At 44.2% G+C, this 22,206-nt stretch overlaps 1 protein-coding gene across 1 annotated transcript in view; it reads right to left on the minus strand.

Annotated features, from left to right (window-relative positions):
* Nucleotides 1–22,206, minus strand: part of AMPD1 (adenosine monophosphate deaminase 1) — a 567,491-nt gene that overhangs the window by 404,420 nt on the left and 140,865 nt on the right. Inside the window, exon 5 of the mRNA XM_085615836.1 lies at nt 8,335–8,554. Coding sequence (XP_085471962.1) covers nt 8,335–8,554 — 220 coding nt within the window. The remainder of the gene's footprint in view (nt 1–8,334; nt 8,555–22,206) is intronic.

A 22,206-nucleotide genomic window follows, 5' to 3' on the forward strand; every position in this document is an offset into this window, starting at 1 on the left:
TTTATTGACAATTTTTTAGGTTTGCAAGGGATTCTGGGTAACAGACCCTGGTGGGAGGCAGTCAAGTCACCCCATCCTGGATTCCCCTGGATGTCTAGTTTTCAAAAATGTATAGGTTTGCTAGGTATCCCTAGGTGCCCGCAGAGCTAGGGTTCAAAATCTAGAGCTAGGCACTTTGCCAAAAAAGGGTCATTTTTCACTGCGAAATTGAGGTGTGACCATGTTGCGTTTTGCGCCGTTTCCTGTTGCGGGCACTAGGCCGAACCACACAAGTGAGGTACCATTTTTCTCGTAAGACTTTGGGGAACACGGGGTGGGTGGAAATTTGGGGATCCATGCAGATTCTGGAACTTTCCACCACAGAAATGTGGGGAAAATATGTTTTTTTTGACAATTGTTTAGGTTTGCAAGGGATTCTGGGTAACAGACCCTGGTGGGAGGCAGTCAAGTCACCCCATCCTTGATTCCCCTGGGTGTCTAGTTTTCAAAAATGTATAGGTATGCTAGGTTTCCTAAGGTGCCCGCAGAGCTAGGGTTCAAAAACTAGAGCGCGGCACTTTGCCAAAAAAGGGTCATTTTTCACTGCGAAATTGAGGTGAGACCACGTTACGTTTTGCGCCGTTTCCTGTCGTGAGCACTAGGCCAACCCACACAAGTGAGGTACAGTTTTTCTCGTAAGACTTTGGGGAACGTGGGGTGGGTGGAAATGTGTGGATCCATGCAGATTCCGGAACTTTCCACCACAGAAATGTGGGGAAAATATGTTTTTTTTTTACAATGTTTTAGGTTTGCAAGGGATTCTGGGTAACAGACCCTGGTGGGAGGCAGTCAAGTCACCCCATCCTGGATTCCCCTGGGTGTCTAGTTTTAAAAAATGTATAGGCTTGCTAGGTTTCCCAAGGTGCCCGCAGAGCTAGGGTATAAAAACTAGAGCGAGGCACTTTGCCAAAAAATGGTCATTTTTCACTGCAAAATTGAGGTGTGACCACGTTACGTTTTGTGCCGTTTCCTGTCGCGGGCACTAGGCCGGCCCACACAAGTGAGGTATCGTTTTTCTCGTAAGACTCGGGGGAACGTGGGGTGGGTGGAAATTTGTGGATCCACGCAGATTCCGGAACTTTCCACCACAGAATTGTGGGGAAAATGTATTTTTTTTTATACTTTTTTAGGTTTGCAAGGGATTCTGGGTAACAGACCCTGGTGGGAGGGAGTCAAGTCACCCCATCCTGGATTCCCCTGGGTGTCTAGTTTTCAAAAATGTATAGGTTTGCTAGGTTTCTCAAGGTGCCCGCAGAGCTAGGGTTCAAAAACTAGAGCGCGGCACTTTGCCAAAAAAGGGTCATTTTTCACTGCGAAATTGAGGTGAGACCACGTTACGTTTTGCGCCGTTTCCTGTTGTGAGCACTAGGCCAACCCACACAAGTGAGGTACAGTTTTTCTCGTAAGACTTTGGGGAACATGGGGTGGGTGGAAGTGTGTGGATCCATGCAGATTCCGGAACTTTCCACCACAGAAATGTGGGGAAAATATGTTTTTTTTTAACAATGTTTTAGGTTTGCAAGGGATCCTGGGTAACAGACCCTGGTGGGAGGCAGTCAAGTCACCCCATCCTGGATTCCCCTGGGTGTCTAGTTTTAAAAAATGTATAGGCTTGCTAGGTTTCCCAAGGTGCCCGCAGAGCTAGGGTTCAAAAACTAGAGCGAGGCACTTTGCCAAAAAATGGTCATTTTTCACTGCGAAATTGAGGTGTGACCACGTTACGTTTTGTGCCGTTTCCTGTCACGGGCACTAGGCCGGCCCACACAAGTGAGGTATCGTTTTTCTCGTAAGACTCGGGGGAACGTGGGGTGGGTGGAAATTTGTGGATCAACGCAGATTCCGGAACTTTCCACCACAGAATTGTGGGGAAAATGTATTTTTTTTTAATACTTTTTTAGGTTTGCAAGGGATTCTGGGTAACAGACCCTGGTGGGAGGCAGTCAAGTCACCCCATCCTGGATTCCCCTGGGTGTCTAGTTTTCAAAAATGTATAGGTTTGCTAGGTTTCTCAAGGTGCCCGCAGAGCTAGGGTTCAAAAACTAGAGCTAGGCACTTTGCTAAAAAAGGGTCATTTTTCACAGCGAAATTGAGGTGTGACCACATTGCGTTTTGCGCCGTTTCCTGACACGGGCACTAGGCCGACCCACACAGGTGAGGTACCATTTTTCTCGTAAGACTTTGGGGAACGCGGGGTGGGTGGAAATTTGTGGATCCAAGCAGAGTCCGGAACTTTCCACCACAGAAATGTGGGGAAAATGTGGTTTTTTGACAATTGGTTAGGTTTGCAAGGGATTCTGGGTAACAGACCCTGGTGGGAGGCAGTCGTGTCACCCCATCCTGGATTCCCCTGGGTGTCTAGTTTTCAAAAATGTATAGGTTTGCTAGGTTTCCCAAGGTGCCCGCAGAGCTAGGGTTCAAAATCTAGAGCTAGGCACTTTGCCAAAAAAGGGTCATTTTTCACCGCGAAATTGAGGTGTGACCACGTTGCGTTTTGCGCCGTTTCCTGTCGCGGGCACTAGGCCGACCCACACAAGTGAGGTACCATTTTTCTCGTAAGACTTTGGGGAACGCGGGGTGGGTGGAAATTTGTGGATCCATGCAGATTCCGGAACTTTCCACCACAGAAATGTGGGGAAAATGTGTTTTTTTGGACAATATTTTAGGTTTGCAAGGGATTAGGGGTAACAGACTCTGGTGGGAGGCAGTCAAGTCACCCCATCCTGGATTCCCCTGGGTGTCTAGTCTTCAAAAATGTATAGGTTTGCTAGGTTTCCCAAGGTGCCCGCAGAGCTAGGGTTCAAAAACTAGAGCGAGGCACTTTGCTAAAAAATGGTCATTTTTCACTGCGAAATTTATGCGTGACCACGTTACGTTTTGCGCCGTTTCCTGTCGCGGGTACTTGGGCCTCCCACACAAGTGAGGCACCATTTTTCCCAGGAGACCCGGGGGAACGCTGGGTGGTGGGAAATTTGAGTGAGCCCGGTGATGCCACAACTTTCCCACACAAAAATGTGTGAAAAATGAGATTTTTTCGGCTCAAATTGAGGTTTGCAGGGGATTCTGGGTAAGGAAACGTTGGGGGATCCATGCAAGCCTTACCTCCCTGGAAGCCCCCGGGTGTCTAGTTTTCAGAAATGTATGGGTTTGGTAGGTCTCCCTAGATGGCCGCCGAGCACCGGGCCAAAAACCCAAGTGACCCCCCCTGCAAAACCAGGTAGTTTTGAGATAGGCAATTTTGATGTCGCCTCACGACGTTTTGGGCCCTTGTCTGTCGCGGTACTTGGGCCTCACACACAAGTGAGGCAGCATTTTTTACCGGGAGACCCAGAATTCAGAATTTTGTCTACTTCTCTAAAATGTATAGCTTTCCAGGATCCATTATTGCTTTTGTACCCATTTCTACCATTAACTGGAAGGAGGTTGAAAGCACAAAAAATAGTAAAAATAGGCTATGTCCCAGAAAAATGCCAAAACTGTGTAAAAACATGTTGGGTTTCTGACAAAAGTCTAGTATCCCCTAAAAGCTGGGAAAATGTTGATTTCAACCCCACAAACCCTGTTTTGATAACATTTGCAGGGAAAAACCCAGATGCTTTCATTTGCAGCCCGTTTTTCCAATTTTTCCGAATAAAAACAAAATTTTGCTGTATTTTGGCTCATTTCTGTGACCCCCTCCATGGAAATCCACAACCCTCAGTACCTTTAGAATCCCCATGATGTTGGAAGAAACGGACGCAAATTTGGCGTGGATACCTTATGTGGTCAAAAAGTTACAGGGGCCTCATTGCGCACTACCCCAAATAGCCAAAAAAAGGCTTGGCACAGGAGGGGGAAAAGGCCTGGCAGCGTAGGGGTTAAGAAATACTGTAACACATGTATGTGAATGTTTATTGAAATTCATTATTTATAATATTTAATTGCTAATGATTATTGATGAAAATTGCAACAGTTGTTAGAATTGCCAGCCTCAGGGTGGTCTTCCCCGATCTATTTGCCTTTTGCCTTCACGTTTTGCTGCATCTTTTTGTTGGCCTTAGAACTATGAGCACTTTACCACTGCTAATCAGTGCTAAAGTGCATGTGCTTCTCCCCTAAGCATGTGTGTAATTAGTGTATACCCAATTGACCTATTTATTTTGCTTGCAAGTCCCTTGTGAGGTAGTAGACCATATACCCAGGGCCTGTAAGGTAAATGTAAGTTAAATGCTATTAGTGGACCTGCAACACTGATCGTGTCACCCACAAACGTAGCCTTTCAAACCTGTTGCAGGCCTGCAACTGCAGTGCCTGTGCGTGTAGTTTACTGCCATTTTGACTTAGCATTTAAAACTACTTGCCAAGCTTAAACTCCCCTTTTATTACAAATATGTCACCTCTAAGGTATGCCTTAGGTCGTCCTAAGGGCAGGGTGCTATGTAAGTAAAATGTAGGACATGTACATATATTTTGCTGTTTAAAGGACTCAGGGAAATGAAAGACTCTACCTGTGCTCCTGTGCCAGGCTCACTGGATGCGGCCCATATACTAGCGCGTTTCAATGTATCGCCTGTCTGCTTGTAGCAGAACCGGCACATCCACCCAGTTTCGGGAGTAAAATCAGTGCATCACCTTGGAACAAGTGCTTTGCCTCCCAAGATCGACGCATCGGACTGCGTATCACCGCCACTGCAGCTAGGTGAGATCAATGCATCCCCTTGTCTGCGTGGCAGAATCTGTCAGATCGTTCGGCGCCTCTCGATTCCGGCATCCATCTTACAAACTGATGCATCACCTTTACTGTATGGAGAAGATTGAAGCATCTCATTGCCTGCGACCAGGAAAGGTACTTTGTTCACCGGGGCCTGCTTGGGACCTGTAGCTGGCAGGTGCTCCATTGTGGTCGGCCCAAACTTTAACTGTGCCCAGGTCCAGCACGACCTAAAGTAGCCTTGTAGCGCTACTTGCTTCGAAGCGCATTGACTGCATTTATGCTTTGAAAATTCAATATCTCAACTTCTATACATTGGATTTTTTTTGTTTGGTTCTTGTTTTGTTCAGCATATAACAATGTATTTTATAAATCTGTGTGGATTCTTTTTGTGGTGGATTCATTGTGTTACTGTGTGAGCATGTTGCACACATATTTTACACATTGCCTCTTTAAAAAGAATCTAGATTGGCGCACTTGAAATATGTAAAGAGCAAACCATCCGCACAATACATGATTCATGGTAAAATATGAATGTATTCCCGTATTTATTGGCATTACCTGATGCCAGGTTACGATCATAACTACTAAAGCTCAGTGCAGGATTAAATATGCATTATGAAAGAGCAGAAAAATTCGAACCCATTTTAGATCAAGAGAATAACAGCACATGTGGGCTGCCGTATCATAACCTTAACAATCATGTTTTACTTGATTGTCGTCATTTTTATAGGCCACGCTGTTTGATTTTAAAACCTTGTTTTAAAAAATGTACCATCAATTGTCGGAATGATGCACTATAGCTTCTCTTAAGGATGGCATTTTTTTATATGACTTGTGCACTGGCTAAGTTTCTAAAAAAATGTTTGGATTAGTGTTTTATAGTTTAAATAGTAGGGGTTCTGAGCTGTTAGTGTATTATGATGAATTGGTATTTATATGGTGTAGTTATATAAAAATGTTATTGTTTATAAGGACTGTATGTTTTAAAGATGGTGTCTAAACATTAATAATAAATTCATTCATTCACATTGCCTCTTTAGATAAGCCTGACTGCTCTGTGCCAGGCTACCATAGGGTGAGCACAGGCTATTTTTTAGTGTGTACTTACCCTTATTAGGAGTGTGGCTTCTGCTTGAACACGGTGCATACCTTTGCCAACCAGAAATCCAATGTCTAACAAGTTATATTAATGATGAATGTCTTTACACATGATTATTGACTTTATTAGTTGTAATGGTCTATCTTAACATTGCTTTATGTTTTATTTTTGGTCACCTCTTGACAAAGCCAATAAGCCTACCTTATATATTAATTGGATGACAAAGTGAGAAAGTCAATAGTCATCCTTTATTTAAAATGACTCTACCACATATTGTGATGCCGCATCTGGTATAGGTGGAGGGTGGGGGGGGGGGGTTGTGATTACTGAGGTCATGATCCGCTAGTGGTTAAATATGTTTTGAGTATATCATCAAAGGTATTGCCAAGTGCCTGATGTATATATTTGTAAATTGACGCATAGTATTTAGTACTGTGTGTGCATAAAAAATGTACTTCCCCTTTTTCAAACAAAAAGCACTGACTGGATAATAATTTACTGAGTGCTGTTGTTGCTTGCCAGTGGAAGGATATTTGCAACCCACACCATCTTCCCTGAGTAGGCAGCAAACCGCTCTGCTTCGCTACTCTGCCAGGGTCAAGTGCTACAATTGGATACTTGGTTTCCAATAAGAAGACAATAGTGGACCTATTACTTGCACTGAGCTCACATCGTGCACAGCTAATTACCTATTCGGTTATACATTGCTTATGCCATTTCCTTGGGATCAGTGGACACTTGTTGCTATGGCTGCTATGTCTTGATTTGTGTAGTGAGATCTGATTATCCATAATAACACAGATTTAAAGACTTTTTCATATGTACTGAAGTCAAGTGATTGGTGTTACAATATGGATTCACTGTCTACATTAATCTGCAAGGCTCTGGTGTCTTAGCTTATGCGGTCTATTGGACTAGAGGGACAGATCTGCAGTCACATGAGATTACGATATGTAACTTTTTATTTTCCCTCCCTTTTGGAGTAGGGCAGGATGGAAACAATTGAAGGAAGGGAAATGTAGAAATGATTTAGGCCCGGTCAAATTGCATACCAAAATACTGATTATTTAAATTGTTGCACACTTTAAGGACGGATAATCATTGTTTAGGAAAAATTGAGTGAAAAACTCAATTTGTCATTTTTTTCCAAGGTATCTTGGATGGGTGGATGAACCCTTATACTTCCAAGGGGAAGTAGACTTGTCTGTTTCCTCATAATTGCATCAGCAGGCAGTACTTGCTGTTTGTTTGTTTTTGGTACCCTTTCAGAACTGCCATAAATCCATTAACTCTGAGTTGTAAAGTCATCATTTATGTCTATTTTAATAATTGTTTCTGGGAGCGAATTCCTCACACGACCAGCGGGAATCGGGCTTGCTTTGATACTGCCATTAAAGACCTGGGGCAAACTGACAAGTATGTGGGGAGTACCTTTATTTTCTGAATACTCCCTTGTGTGTCTCAGTGTTGAAGTGAACATATCCGTTAATGCGTCACAAGATTGATGTTTTTGAGGCAAAAATTTGGCGAAGCATATTGGCACCATTACCAGGAACTCCCTCCTCCCCTGTATATGGCAAACTAGGTTAAGGTTTAAGGTAGACACTCATTAAATCAATTTCTCAATAAAGAAGTTGTACAGCCCACAAAGTTGCTAACGAAAAAGGGGTAGGGACTTAGCATTTGAAAGCTGAATGTCTGAAATCCTTGTAGAAGAAAATGAGCAAATTTGATTTGGCGCCTCTGATCGCTGGTGGATCAAAAAGGGAACAAAAGTCTATAATAATAATGTCATGTAAAAAACGTGTCCTCTCATAATACTTGAGACTTCAATACTTATTTATTCATAAATATATTCACATTTCATTTGTTCATGTTTCTTAATTTATTTCATGGACTCTCACTGAATGATATTCAAGTGTTGTCTACTAATAGAGAAGAGATAGCTACTTACAAGTAACTCTGGTTCTCTAAGATTGATAGTTTAATTAAATTCATAAGTGGACTAGGGATTGAGAGGTCGAAAATAAATTAAGATTGCTCCTGATCCTGCATTGCATTTTTTGTCTCCGTTGCAGTTGAGGTGGCTTTAGAGACAGTGGGCCTGATTCACAGAACTAATCTGAGAAAAAATCCTAAACTTACTACTTTTGGTGTTCACAGAAGACATTTAGTAGGAGTAAAGTTAGGATTTTGTCTTAAATTTGACTTAAGACAAACTTAAGACAGACTTAAGACCGACTCAAGACAGACTTAAGACAGATTTAAGACAAAATCCTGACTTTACTACTACTAAATGCCTTCTGTGAATACCAAAAGTAGTAAGTTTAGGATTTTGTCTCAGATTAGTTCTGTGAATCGGGCCCTGAGTACCTTTGAGGTGCTTGGAGAAAATGTACTAGTTGTTTCTTTTATTTTTGTTGTGTTCTTTAAAATGTAAATATATTTTCTGTACCTTTCATGCAATAAAAGCAAATGTAAAACAGTGATGATGTGACATACTTACAGAGGACCTTGGGCAATCAGGGCAATTAAGAAATTCATGTCATCAATAAAACGCTCTAGATTTGGATAGGGTAGGTCTTTTGGCTCATCTTTTTTGGCAGCATTTTCATTAGCATAGACGTAAATTACTCCATTCTTAATTTTGGTGACATATCCCAGGTCTTCAGGGAGAGTGTCCGTTCTGAATGGATCTTCTCCTTTTGCAATAAGAGGTGTGAATTCTAGTTAAACGGGAGAACATGGGAAAATTAATTGCAAACCTGTAATAAGTTTTGTGTCATATAATTCTGTGGTGATAGTGACATACATTCAGGTAGATGTTTGATCATGAAAAATTATGCTGTGACAGTGAAGCTTTTTCAAAACAGAACAGAACTCTTTGGGCCTTAGTATGAATTTGCGGAGCGGTATCAATACTGCTCCAGAAGACTACATGTTGCTCGTTGTTTTGGCACCCAGAATTACCAGGTGTGAAAACACTGGGCTAGCTTTTACTGGATACAGATCCTTAACTGGTGAAAATGCAGATTGCACAGGGCAGTGGCTGGGACACAGCTGGTCCCCACTTTCTCCTCTGCAAACGTTATTGAAGCCTGCACTGTCCCTTGACACCATTCGACCCCAAAGACCTACAAGGGTGCACTTCTCTTCAGATTTACCACCTGTGCACAGCAGGCAGTAAATCTGACCAGAGCTGTCCCAGGAATCAGGATGAATATGGTACATTGCAACGCGATGTATTACATTACATGCTTTTACAATGCGGTTGTTACAACGACTGCGTTGTTAGTACACAACGCATTTACATCGCATGTCATTACAATGACTTGCACTATGGGGTGCGCTGGACTTAGGATTAGTATTAATTACTATTCCTACTCCAGTTTGCGTAACAGTAGGGAAGGTGTTGGAATTCAGTTCCAATACCTCAGCGCCCCCTAGTGCAAGACGTTGTAATGGCTGGTGATGTAAATGCATCACGTACTAACAACGTGGTCGTTGTAACGACTGTGTTGTAATGGTGCAACGAAGTAATGACAGCGCTGTAAACGCTGTTTCCCATCAGGAATAACCAGCAGCAAAGGACATGATAATTGCAGGTCTGCATGGTTAATCCCCATTCTAGGGATATTATAACATAATAACCCCATCAAAAATCCAGCCAACTAGTAATGAGAGCCTTACTTTTGCTAGAACTGTGTGTGTGTTATATGAACTTCTGGGGCTGTCACAGGATTAGCAGTGAATCTCCAAACGTTTCACAGTCAGCCCCCGGCACTCTGTGGTGACCAGTATGAATCAACTTCTAAGGTAAGCACCACTTGGTCTTCCATATCACTCGGTCTCTCAAATGGGATGGCTGAAAAGGGAACAGTGGAATTCTTAGCCCCATTAACTACGTGAAGTGGGAAGCAGTGGGACCTTTCCTGGGCAGATGGCAATATATAAGTGTGAAAATAGAGTCCTGAACTGTAGCAGAATGCCAAGCGGAGAGAGAGACCAGGAGGTTAATCTTTCATGGTTTGGAAAGCTTATCTTTGAAACACACAAGTTATTTCTGAAGAAAAAGAGAAAGGTCTAAAATAACTACGTGCAGATATAAACAAAAAAAGCAGCAGCAGCTATAGTAGATTGGAGTACAGGGAACAGAAACAATGTCAGAAATCAATGATCACAGATGAAGCAGGACATGAAGGCCCAGATTTATCAAGAAGTTAACCAACGCAGTACAATAAATTAAGTTCATGTCCTGCATTGCGTCAAACGGAGAGGGTAGAACAGCGCCATATCTACCAAGATGTGTTACTTTTCTGCTCTCTCTCTATGCTGGCTCAATTTAGGCGGCCATGCACTAACGCAGACATCCCTGTGCCATAGTGAATGGGAATCTGAGTTGTCTGAAGAATAGGTTTTGTACTGGAAGGTACTGGCAAGGGATTGATGTATACTTGATTGAAGTGAAGAACAAAAGGGCACCAACCACTTGCCATTAATTAATCATTAATTCAGCCACACATAGATGTAAAATGTGCTGAGCATGTAAATTTCTTTGATAATTTTCAATCAAATATTCAGTGTTAAAGCACTATATAAATATTGAAACATATATGTATTAGAAAGCACTACAGATACAACTAGAAAAATTATGAGACTGAATTGCAAGAAAGAATATATGCATCAAACAATTACAATGATAGACAGTGTGCTTAAAGTTTATCACTCATAATATGTCCTGTGATCATGATATAGAGCTGGTCCTTTAAAAATCAATGAATGAGAAAATGGGGGAGGGGGCTTTTTGACTTATTCATAGCTTTCAAATCCAACAGTTCAAGTACCATATGTGGAAGAACAGGCAAGAGAAACATCCTGGGTTATTCAAAAACTTCCCCACAACCTATATGTGGAATGTACTAATAAACAAGGTCATCATTAGGGCGGTTTGCCTATGGAAATAGAACTGTTCACAAAAAATATAATTAAAAAAATCTGTTATTTTAAATAAAAGGGCTAAAACCTTATGTTCATACCCTGCAATGTCACGAATTTCGAAATGATTGTGCACTGCAAATTAAAAACAAAGACACACCATACGTAGAGTGCTCACATGTATCTCTCGCAACACCCTATGTGATTACGTTAAGGGTGCTTACCTAAAATGGTGTGATCCTGATTAAGAATCACTGATGGAAAAGTAAATAGAGAAAGCAAATTTATATATATGTACCACACACAGTGCGTACTAATGTCCCTTGTAATTAGACTAAAGATTGTGGCAGGTACCAGTTTAACTGTCATCACTACAAAGCTTTGCTTTCCTTTTAGGAAGTGTAAAAGAATTTACAGCATAGGTGATCCCGGGAGTCAAGGTCTTTGCTGCAACTTATGTTGTTTGGAATAGGTGGGAAATCAAATGCTAGTCTTCTCTGATAACTTGTTTAATTAAGTTAGTATTTATGTTAAAAGTTGTAACGCAACCCAATCTGTCTAAGGTTTTTTTTAATCAGAGTTACAGAAGGCTCTCTCTTGATGTGTACCAGGCTCTCTTCATAGCCCGTCGCAGGGGTTTGTAAGGGTATTGTCCATCCCTTCATCTAGCAATTAATATACCCACATTCTTAAAGTAATCTTTTCGTACAGTTTATGCAGGAATTAACAGAATGGAAGCCTGTCCTTGAGGTCTCTTTGATAGCCACTGGAACAGTGCAAGAAAGTATTGCGACCTGTTTCTTTTGTACATAGTGTGATATATATTTGACCTTCAGCCTGTTTTATGGTTGAATCCAGAAAAATAATTTCTTCACGGTTAAACTGCACGGTAAATGTGATGTCTGGAGTCCCTTTGTTCATTCAAAACACAAAGTCACGGAGTTGCCTTTGCATATCATCTATAAATCTTTTCTATTTTAATATATGTTGTTTGAATGGATTATCACCTTCTATCTATTATTCTTCAAATTTTACCACCAACATAATAGCCAGCTGTGGAGCTAAAAGGCAGCCTATAGTTCTACCCTTCACCTGTAGATAGTACAGTTGATTAAAGTAGAAAAAATTATTTCTGAAACAAATTTGTGCCAAATCCAAAATATATATAGCTGGTACTTCATGTGGTTGGGTTGCTTTTCGGAGAGAAGCTTTCCATTGCTTTGACTGCTGTTCCTTGGAGGAAGTTGGATTATTAGCTGACTATATCCAATGTCACAAACATTTCTTGACTGGCATCAACATCTTTGTGTTCCAATCTATTGAGAATGTCAGTTGTGAATTTTAGATAATGAGGGATTTGTTCAATCATGGCTTTATAAAACACACCAATATATTTTGTCAATCGCTCTTAGAGAGAATTTACCCCAGATATTATTGGGTGGCCTGGGGGATGAACTGGGTCTTTGTGAGTTTTGGCAAAGTCTATATTACTGACTTGCAAATTTATTAGTAAGATTCATATTCCTATTTCGATATCCAACCTTCACGGATGTTGGTTTCAATGGGCTGTTTAATTTCTTTCTTAAATTCATACTTAGTGCAGCCCATTATCACAATAGCCCTGCCTTTATCGACTGAGTTAATGATTATTTTGTTTGCTGATTTCAGTCGCTCCAGGGCCTGTTGTTCTTCCTTCTGGAGGTTTCTCTCAGTGTTTTCTTTTGTGCTCATCTATGTTGTATCATCATGTAATATCATTTTCTCAATTGTTTGTAGCTCCATGGGAATATTATTTGATGGTGGTTAAAAAAATAATGACTGTCTTAAACCTGAGAAACCGTTGAATGAGGGCGAGCCTTATTTGAAAAGAAAAGTTAAAGTGCATTTTTCTGAAGAATTAGAGTAGTTTAACTCTATTCTTAACATAGCCTGGTTTAGTTTAGTTTTGAGTACAAATGGTATACCCTTTATGAGTAAACTTGTTTCTGCTTCATAAAAGTGGTCTTCCTGAGAGCTTACAACTTCTTCCCTTGGCCTCTCCCCCGACCTTGTCCTAAAACATTACCCCTAGACAGGCCCTTGATATGACTTGTGAGTGGTTGAGAGTCACTTTATTTCTCTGAGTAAGATGAAGTATCAGAGGAGTTAATAAACCTGTGTTTACTGCATCCTTGATAGTGGGGTAGTGTATTTATGTTCTTCTGGTTGTTGTAAAAATCTCTTTTAGATACATGCTAGAAATGGGATTCCTGTTGGCTGAGGTATGCACCCAGGCTAAGCAGGAACAACCACTCTAGTCAGGATAAGCTTGGTACATACTAAATGATAAAGAAACAAAAGATGGACAGAATGTCGAACAAATCAAACATTCACCCCCAGTCACAAATCTAAATTTAGTCCATAATTTTTTTCTCAACACGCCACCCCAGTTTGGACCCAGACATATGCAAATCAGTGTTGACACTGCTTCTAATGGGAACAGTCCAGCCTGAACTGCCAGTCCAGGTCCTCCTTAGACCTGAAACAAGCATTCTGGGACCAGTTTTGGAGTATCATCAGCCAGGCTAGCTTGAATCCAGTGGCACAGTGAGCACGGTACCCATGTGTGGGCATACCCTTCCCACTTACGGTGATAAAAGCAAAAAGAACAAAGGAAGGGCGGACTGCTGAACAAATCAAACATTCACCCCCAGTCACAGATCTTGGTTTAATCCATCATGCTCGCCATGCCACTGGAGTCAAGCATGGTATGGTGAGCAAATAAATGATGGATTTAGTCCCAGGTCTCCGTACTTGGGGTGAATGTTTGACATTGTTCAGCATTCCATCCATCAATTGCTGTTTTTGCATTTGTCACACCAATTGGAATGGGTATGCCCAGATGTGGGTCCCTCGCCCGCCATGCCACTGGAGTCAAGCTAGTTAGGCCTGGCTGATAAGGGGTGATACCCAGACACCAGTCCCAGGAAGCTTGTTTCTAGTATCGGGAGGAACCGCCTGGCAGTTCGGGCTGGACTGTTCCCATGAGGCACAAGGTCAAGACTGATTTGCATATGGCCAGGTCTGAACTGGGGTTGCATGGTGAGCAACAGAATGATGAATTTAACCCAGATCCCTTGACTGGGGGTGAATGTTTTGATTTGTTCTGCACTCCATCCATCAGTTGTGTGTCTTTTGCTTTCTCGCCCACTAATAGCATCTGAAGTTTAGGCCCTGGGTATTTGGGCACCTTACAAGGAACTTACCAGTACCTCAAATATGCTAGTCAGGTATACACCAATGTCATCATGTTTAGAGGCAAAGCAGATGCACTTTAGCTCTGGTTAGCAGTAGTAAAGTGCTCAGAATCCTACGGCCAACAAAACAAACCAGCAAAATGGGGAGGCAAAAAGCAAAAGGTCTGGGGACATCCACCACCCTAAGGATGACTGGTCTAACAGTATGAGAAATTTACAATATCCTTCTGGAGTTTTTTGTTGTTGAGCTTCTCTATATTGATTTTAAGTTCAGCTTTTCCTTGTGTATATAAGCTGGGAAAGGTTTAGAGTTAGAAATTACTGTATTATTTGATAGAGTGTTCTAAATCGTTTATTAGATTCACTTCCTTCTTAATTCATTTAGCGGTTTTACTAGAAAGGAACATTCAGAGATATATTTACAAGAATTGCCACTAACGAGTTTTTGCGTTGGTTAGCAGCAATTTTCTCATCGCTGTCCATTGCCGAAAACCATCAACCTGTTAGCAACTTATTCACAATACGTTGCTACATGGCTATAGTATCAGCTAGCCGGTAAAACTAGTTTCAAGGCGATAACAAAATGTACGTTAGCGAGAGGAAAGTGACAAAAGGCCAATTAGTGGCAAAAAGAAATCACGTTAGTCATCCCAACGTCACTTTACATTAGCCAATAAATCCACCTCTAATGAAAAAGGGAAAATAAAAACAATGGAATGCAGAATGGAGCAGCCAGGGTCAACTTCAGCATAGGTCAACAACCATCCCCTAAACCTACCAACAGCCAGGATGACCAGCCAAAGTCCCATGCGAAGAGAAAATGCAGAATCAGGGCATCATTTCAATCAATCAATCAATGAAAACTTTATTTGGATCATTACAATCCATAAAAGTACAGAAAAAAGACAAAACATTTATAAAATCATGCAATTAGACACTAAAATACTGTTTTGCACATGAGGAGTAAACCATATTACTTTAGGACATTGTTAACCGGGCACGAACCACAGTTTTTAGGAAAGAGCTCATGCGAAAGACAAGTTCATCGTCATCCAGGGACAAAATCATTGAAAATGCAAGTTCCAGGCTAAGTGGTTTTAGTTTTTTAAAATATGGAGTTAAAAACCATTTAATGTACTTCATGTAAAATTTACAAAAAAATAGGAAATGTAAAATTGTTTGCCTGCTCTGGGAGTCACAAGGGCATGGCTCAACACATTGGTCGTTAAAATTCCATAAAGGAAAGCTAAGCGCATATTTAATAGTGCCTGCCCTGAGGCGAAATATAAGGCCACGCTCCCAATGGCTCAGCGGGAGGGTTAAATAACTGGGTGTCGGAAAAATTGTGAGATTACGGGCTAGGTATCCACAGACACTAGGTTTCAAAGACTCCCTTACTACCCTTTCAGCATCAAATGACATATAAAGTGCTTTTTTAAGTTCACATTTAGTGGGGAGCACAGTGGTAGTTGGTTTTAGGAAGGTATCTTCAAGGTTCACGCTGCGAAATACGCTAGACACCCCTGATAACCAGGGGATGGCCGAGCCCCTGTCGCAGCGTAGACAATCCTCGATGATATCCTTAGTCAGAATGGCGGCGGGGTTTTTCCAAATCGCCAGCCAAAAAAGGGCTGGACGTGCACGAATAAAATCCCCTATAAAATGCAACCCCAATTCCCTATGACATATAAAATGTGGGGAAGTGATGGGAACACAGAGAAGTTTCCTACAAAATCTATGTTCCTCGGCAGTTAAGTCGGAACAACTAGCAGTTCCCCAAACCTCAGCACCATAAGTAGCAACCGGGACGCATTGAGTTTTGTATATTTTTAAGATAGCAGGCAATGCCCCGGTTAATTTTGGACGGGGGAGGCTCAAAATGGAGTTGATGGACTTTGAGAACTTACTCCTGGCATGGGCTATATGCCCACTCCAGGAGTTGTTCGCAGCAAAGACCACACCCAAATACGGGAAACTGCTAGTGGAGCCCAGTCTTTCTGCCCCCACAACTATGCTGCCAATATGACGCCTCTTCGGGCCACAAGACATTACAAAGGACTTTTTAAAATTGGTCTTCAAGTCTAGGGAATCCATATGTGCAACAAAGCCATTCACTAAAATACGTAGAGCGTTTGGGGTGCGCCCCATGAGGACCGCATCATCTGCATAAAGCAGAGCGGGGAGATGATTACCTTTTATGGTCGGGACATCGGCGGTTAGAGAAACCAGATGTTTATGAAGGCCATTAATATATATTATAAATAAGAGAGGAGCAAGGACGCAGCCCTGTCTAACCCCTCTATTAACTCTAACTAGCTCAGAGACCTCACCCCCAATACCAATCCTGACACAGGCCTTCAAGTCTCTGTGCAAATAGGCCAGGAAATGTACCAAGGATTCGTCCAGACCGTAATCCAATAAGGCCTTCCATAGTAATGACCTATTAACAAGGTCAAAAGCAGTGGATAGGTCCATAAAGGCCAAGTAAATTGGGCAATTACGTGCTACGGTGTATTTGCCCAAAATAAGGTTCAGATTAAGGCACTGCTCCGCGGTTCCGACTTTATTGCGGAAACCCAACTGGCAACTCTCTAAAATTTGGTTGTCCTCGGCCCATGATAGGATTTTATTATACAATACTCTCCCTAAAATCTTTAAGGTGTTATCAATAAGGGAGATAGGCCTGTAACATGCCGGTTGGGAACGGTCGCCCTTCTTAAAAATGGGCACTATTATACTAGATGACCAGGTTGACGGTGGTGGAGAAGTAAAAATTAAGTTCTTAAAAACATTCAACAAAAGTGGGGCCCATAAATCAGGGTGAGCCTTAATAATATCAATTGGGAGGCCATCTGGGCCAGGGGCTTTATTCCCCGCGCTCTGTGCGATGGCCTCTTCCACCTCAGGTAATAATATATCAACCCGTGGGGGGCTATTAAATATTGGGGTGGCCGCCCCTGAGGGTGGGGCCGCGTAGATCTTAGAAAAATGGTCCACCCATGCTGCTCCAGGGATGGTGCAATCCATTGGAGTCGCAAGCTGACCCGAGCAACGCAGGTCTTTAACCGCGCCCCAAAAGATATCCCCCCTTCCCCGGGCGGCTGTTTGCGCTAGAACCTCCCAACGCTCCTCGAGAATCTCCTCCTTCCTTTTACTTATGGCCAATTTGTATCGAGTCCTAGCATTTTTTACATCAGACAGGTTCCTCGGGCTAGCAGATAAGACTAGTCGCAAGTCACGGTTGGCCAGAGAACACTCATGATCAAACCATCCCTGGTCATCCGTAAAGGCGCGCAGCGGGATCGTGAGCTGTGCTCGAAGAGCTAAGCAAATCTTAACAAAATCGTCTACTGCCCCAAGGTTAGGACTTGAATCGGACAAACATGAGAGGAAAAGAGGGAGATTATCTCTGACCAAAGTCTGGACAGTTGTCATGACATTAATGCCCCTCCATTTTAATCTAAAATTGTTTGAACCAGAGGACAGGTCCCTAGCACCACATTCCTTATTGTAAATTGGTCGATGGATAATCTTCAGGCTGATCTTAATAGGATTATGATCCCCTTGAGACATTGGAATAACCATAGCCTTACTAATACAGTCTGCCAGCCCGGGGGAAGTAAAAATGTAATCAATTGTTGAGGAACAGTCTCTACCTCTAAATGTGGGCACTAGTGGGACAGTAGGGAAACGGTCCATAACATTCTCCAAGTTATGTGTGCTCAAAAAGGTAGTTAATTCCGCACCCCTTTGGCACCCCAAACCCAAGTTACAGTCCTTAATAGTTGGACAATAATCAATTAGTTTAGCGTTAAAATCACCACCCAGTACAAGGCCAGAAGTATCGTTAAAATCAGCCCTAGACTCCAAAGTGGTAATAAAGTTGAAAAGGTTCTTAAAATGTAAATTAGATGATGAACTAAAATCATTGTTATAAAAATTAACCAGAAAAAGACTAGTTTTCTGTTTAAATAAAATAGCCTGGAAATTCTGATTATTCGTCTGCAAGGCCCTGGAAGAGCCTCCAACAGAGATGTTGATCCAAATGGATAAACCTCCCGAAGGACGGCCCATTCTAGATTTAGTGGCAAGAATATTGTAACACTGAAACCCATTAATATGTAAGTTAACAGTAGCCCACGTCTCCTGTAAAATAATTATGTCCTGTCTCTGAATAAAGTTGACCCACCCAGGGTCAAGGAGCCTTTGCTGGAGGCCTGCTATATTCCAACTTATAATATTTAAGGAATTTGAGGTACCAGTCCTTAGTACTGTGCACTCTGATAATTTAAGAAGATTATCAGAGGGGACAGGTACAGGTGCTAACAGCAGAATAGGGTCCTCAATCAGCGACAGGGGAGAAGATTCATTACTCGGTCTTGGTTGTCAATCAGGGACATCTAAGTCGGACAGAGCCAAGAAGCGATTAGCCAGAGGGAGGGCCATAGACATAGTCACACGATTATTGGAGATGGGTTTATAAAAATGGCCAAGGGAAAACATGCATATGTTCGTCGTAAGCCCTGGCAATAACTCATGGGAGCGCATTAAAGACTGGACAATATGGGGTCTGGAAAAATGTATGACAATACAATCCCCGTCAATATTTTTGGCCGAATTGCCCACCCATCCCACTCTCCGCACCATTATGATTTCATGCAATCTGGCCGGTTCAAAACCCTTATGTTTCCTTAACCAGTCCACACATTTATTACGAAGGTCCACCCATGATTCCTTCTTTGTGTCGGGCAAACAGGGGACTCCGGCTAGAATTATAACATAGGGGTATGATGCGGGGGGGAGGTTCAAGGTCACGGTACTGGGCAAAGTCTTCAGTAGAACTGGTGCAGTGGGCCGTGGTCTGGCATCAATGTCCGGTGGAAAAGGCGGAACAATCGCCGGGAGATGTTGTAATGAACCGTTGTGTAAGTGCAAGTGCTGAGTACCATTGTTAACATTGGCTGTCCCGGTGCCTAGGTTGTCAGGGCCCCCCGGTAAGCCCATCGAGGTAGGTAGGAAAGTGCGATCGGCAACCGATGAAACAGGGGCTGGCTCCCGGGTTAACAATTGTTCCATGCGTAAAAGTCTCTCATTTAAAGGGGCAAAGTGTGCATCAAATAAAGCCTTAGAGTGGCTAACTATGGCTTTTAAACCCGACTCCAGGGCTGACATAATATCATCCTTACTATGAGAGGTAGGAGTGGGCTCGTCAGTTTGGGTGCCCACCGACTCAGTATTAGATACAACAATTGTTTGTAATACCGTTTTATTACAGTTGACGGGGCGACAGGAGGTATTAGATTTGTTATTAGCCCCCCTTTTCCGTTTGGCCGGTGGGCCGCTAGATTTAGTCACTCCAGTTAATTTAGAAGTGTTGGATCTGGTGCGGGTTTTTTGGCCACTAGGACGAAACTCAGGGGGTGTAGCTGAGGCGACTAATGGAGACAGTTGGTGAGTAGGGGTCGCAGGCATTGGTGACAGGGTTGGTGGCACAGAAAGGCGGTGGCATGTGATATCGCCCTGTGTCACGGCTTCAAGAGATGAGCGTCGCTGAGCCGTCATAAGGTCTAAGGATAGACGCCGCTCAGTTAGCTCAATCTCATGAGTCAATAAACTCTCAGCCCTAATCATAAAAGCATCCAATGTCCCTACCGCTCCCTTACGTCTGCTCATGATGTGCGAATATGATGCCCCCTCACTCCGCTAACGCGCATATATTACGATAAAGTCCGTTGCGCGGCAATGTTAGACAGTGTCACCTGGCTTTTCAGTCGACCACACGTGAAGATCCACGGGGGGTGTCCCGTCCCGGCCTCCTCTGGCCCCGGACGGCCACAGACGGCCCACCCTCTGCCCGGGCTCAGCCCGGCGTCACCCGCGCGCGTCCCGCGACGCGGAGGGAGCTTCAGCTTATCAAGCGCCTCCGGGCGCGCTGGCGGCGGTAGTGACGTCAGGAGCAGGGGCTCACGGGGATTGTAGTCTCCCCTCGCAAGTGCGTTGGTCCACAGGCGAAGGAGACACCCAGCAAATACACCCTGGTCAGCAGTCCCACCGCATGGAGTGTCGGTGCTCTCTGTAGCTTGGTAGGTGTATGAAATGCCAAGTCTTGGTGATTGTGTTACTTGGAGTTTTTCTTCTAGTTTTTTTTCGGTTGCAGTCTTCGGGGGGTGCTGGCAATGTGCAGTTATTAACAGTAATTAACACAAAGCTCCTTGGACCCCCCCTTCACTGCTTCTGCAGCTCTCGCAACATGGTAGCCACTTGTTAGCTGACCACCCCGCAGGTGACCCCCCCTAAGCTGCGTTGTCCCCCTGCCGAATGGCTGTCTCACCGACTTGCTCACCTCTCTCTGTGGGTAGGGGTCGGGGCTAAGTTTCTTTTCTGGGGCTCAGGGGCACTGGAGCTGATGGCTTCTGGCTTCCAAGCAGACCCTTACCCCGAGCAACTCCCGCAGGTCGGTGCTCCCTTGGTGCACCTTGGAATCTCCTTTTTGCCGCTTCTCACCTCACCCGATGGGACGCTCTAACGGTAGGCGGGTTGGAGTGGCGAGGGCAAAGACGAAGCGAAGCATTGGTGCACGGGCTGCGAGTGAGCTGTTGAGCCACTGGGGACCGCTGCAAACTGCCGACCGCAGAGAACCACCTGGCCTGTGCTCACGTCATTTATGAAAAGAGGCGCATTGCTGGGGAAAACCAGTGATGCAGCACTTTTCATAGCGCCATCCTTGCGACACCATGGCAGCAGATGCCTAGAAGCGCGGACAGTGTCCGTGGCCCAGAGGCCTCGTTGAACCTGGGTCTGAGACCCGGAGTTGGAGGCAGCGATCTTGTGAGTCGCTGCAGCCTGAGAGTAGAGGCAGGCTGCGTCGGGCCCAGGCCTGTGGGCCATGATGGTAGACATTGAGGCATCAGCAATCACTCTTACCTGGTGGTAAAGTCTAGCAGGTCACATGGAGACATGTTACTGACCTGTGTGATAAGACCACTTGGTACCCCTTGGAGCTGTGATCGGTAGAGGCGCTCCTGCGCACCAACGTAGGGAGGTCTGCATTGCATAACATGCACCACCCCTACACCGGGGGCACAGAAGAGATTGCTAATGGTGGGGCGTGCCTCTCTGCATCACAGGTCGGAGGATGTGGTGCTGCCCAGATGCTGTGGAGGGTGAGGACGGAGGGCTGCAACTTCACGCCTAAGGGGGCCCTGTTGCATCACCTGATTTAGGAGGTTCCACAGGTTCGGACTTGGTGGCGGCTGCTGTACTCAGGCTTGTGAAATCCTGCCTGACTAAGGCTCCTGCTGACTGGGTCACAGATTCGGACAGAGTGCGGCGGATTGAGCCCTGGTGTCGATGTCCAGGTGAGGAGAAGGTGGGATGTGGCGCGGGCCCAGGCCTAAAGACTGTGGGTGACGCACACCCTGCCCTAAGCAATCCTTGCGCTGCGGATGACCTACATCACTGAGGGCACCACACAAGACTAGTAGTGAACTCCACTAACTGGCTCTGGTCGCTGATATCGCCTGTTGGTGGCTGCAGGTGCCAGGGGCATGGGGTGGGTTCAGGCCCAGGCCCTTGGGCGCGCAGCTTGATCTGCCGTTACTCACTGGGGCACTGGGGTACACCGAATCTGGTCGCCACTGTTAGATCAGGAGAGGCATCCATGTGGTGCTGCCTTCCCTCACCCCCTGGTAGTGAGCTCCTGGGTGTACAGGGGATTTCCATCTGTCTCGCTGGAAACGAAGATTCCTAGCTACCATACACCTGACTGGAGGAGAGGGGCCATAGGCCATACTGCACTGCACCGCATGTCATACATAGTGCCTGGGCATCTGGCTCAACAATGGCCCACCAGCAGACTGGGGCGGCATCGACATTTGGCCGATCCACTGTGACTGTGAACTGAGCAGCTAGGGATCGCTGGCTGCCGGGGCAGGTGACAGTAGACAGCCTGGAATTCAACTAGACTCTGTACTCGCAGTGGGTACCTCCCTCGAACAAACGGTCACTTCCTTTGAGGGCCGCCTAGACAAAATCACAGTCAACTTCATCCTGGAACACACAGATCATAACAAGCTGACTTACAAGGTAAACAACATAGAGCAAGAACTGGCCAAAGTATACCCGAGTACCCTGAGCCCAGCTTTGGAGGTGTAGCAGCTAATGGTACATGTGAAGTCACTGGCAAGAGCAGCGGAGGATGCAGAGGG

Source organism: Triturus cristatus, chromosome 7 (assembly GCF_964204655.1).
Source record: "Triturus cristatus chromosome 7, aTriCri1.1, whole genome shotgun sequence".
In the NCBI taxonomy this organism is placed as follows: Eukaryota; Metazoa; Chordata; class Amphibia; order Caudata; family Salamandridae; genus Triturus; species Triturus cristatus.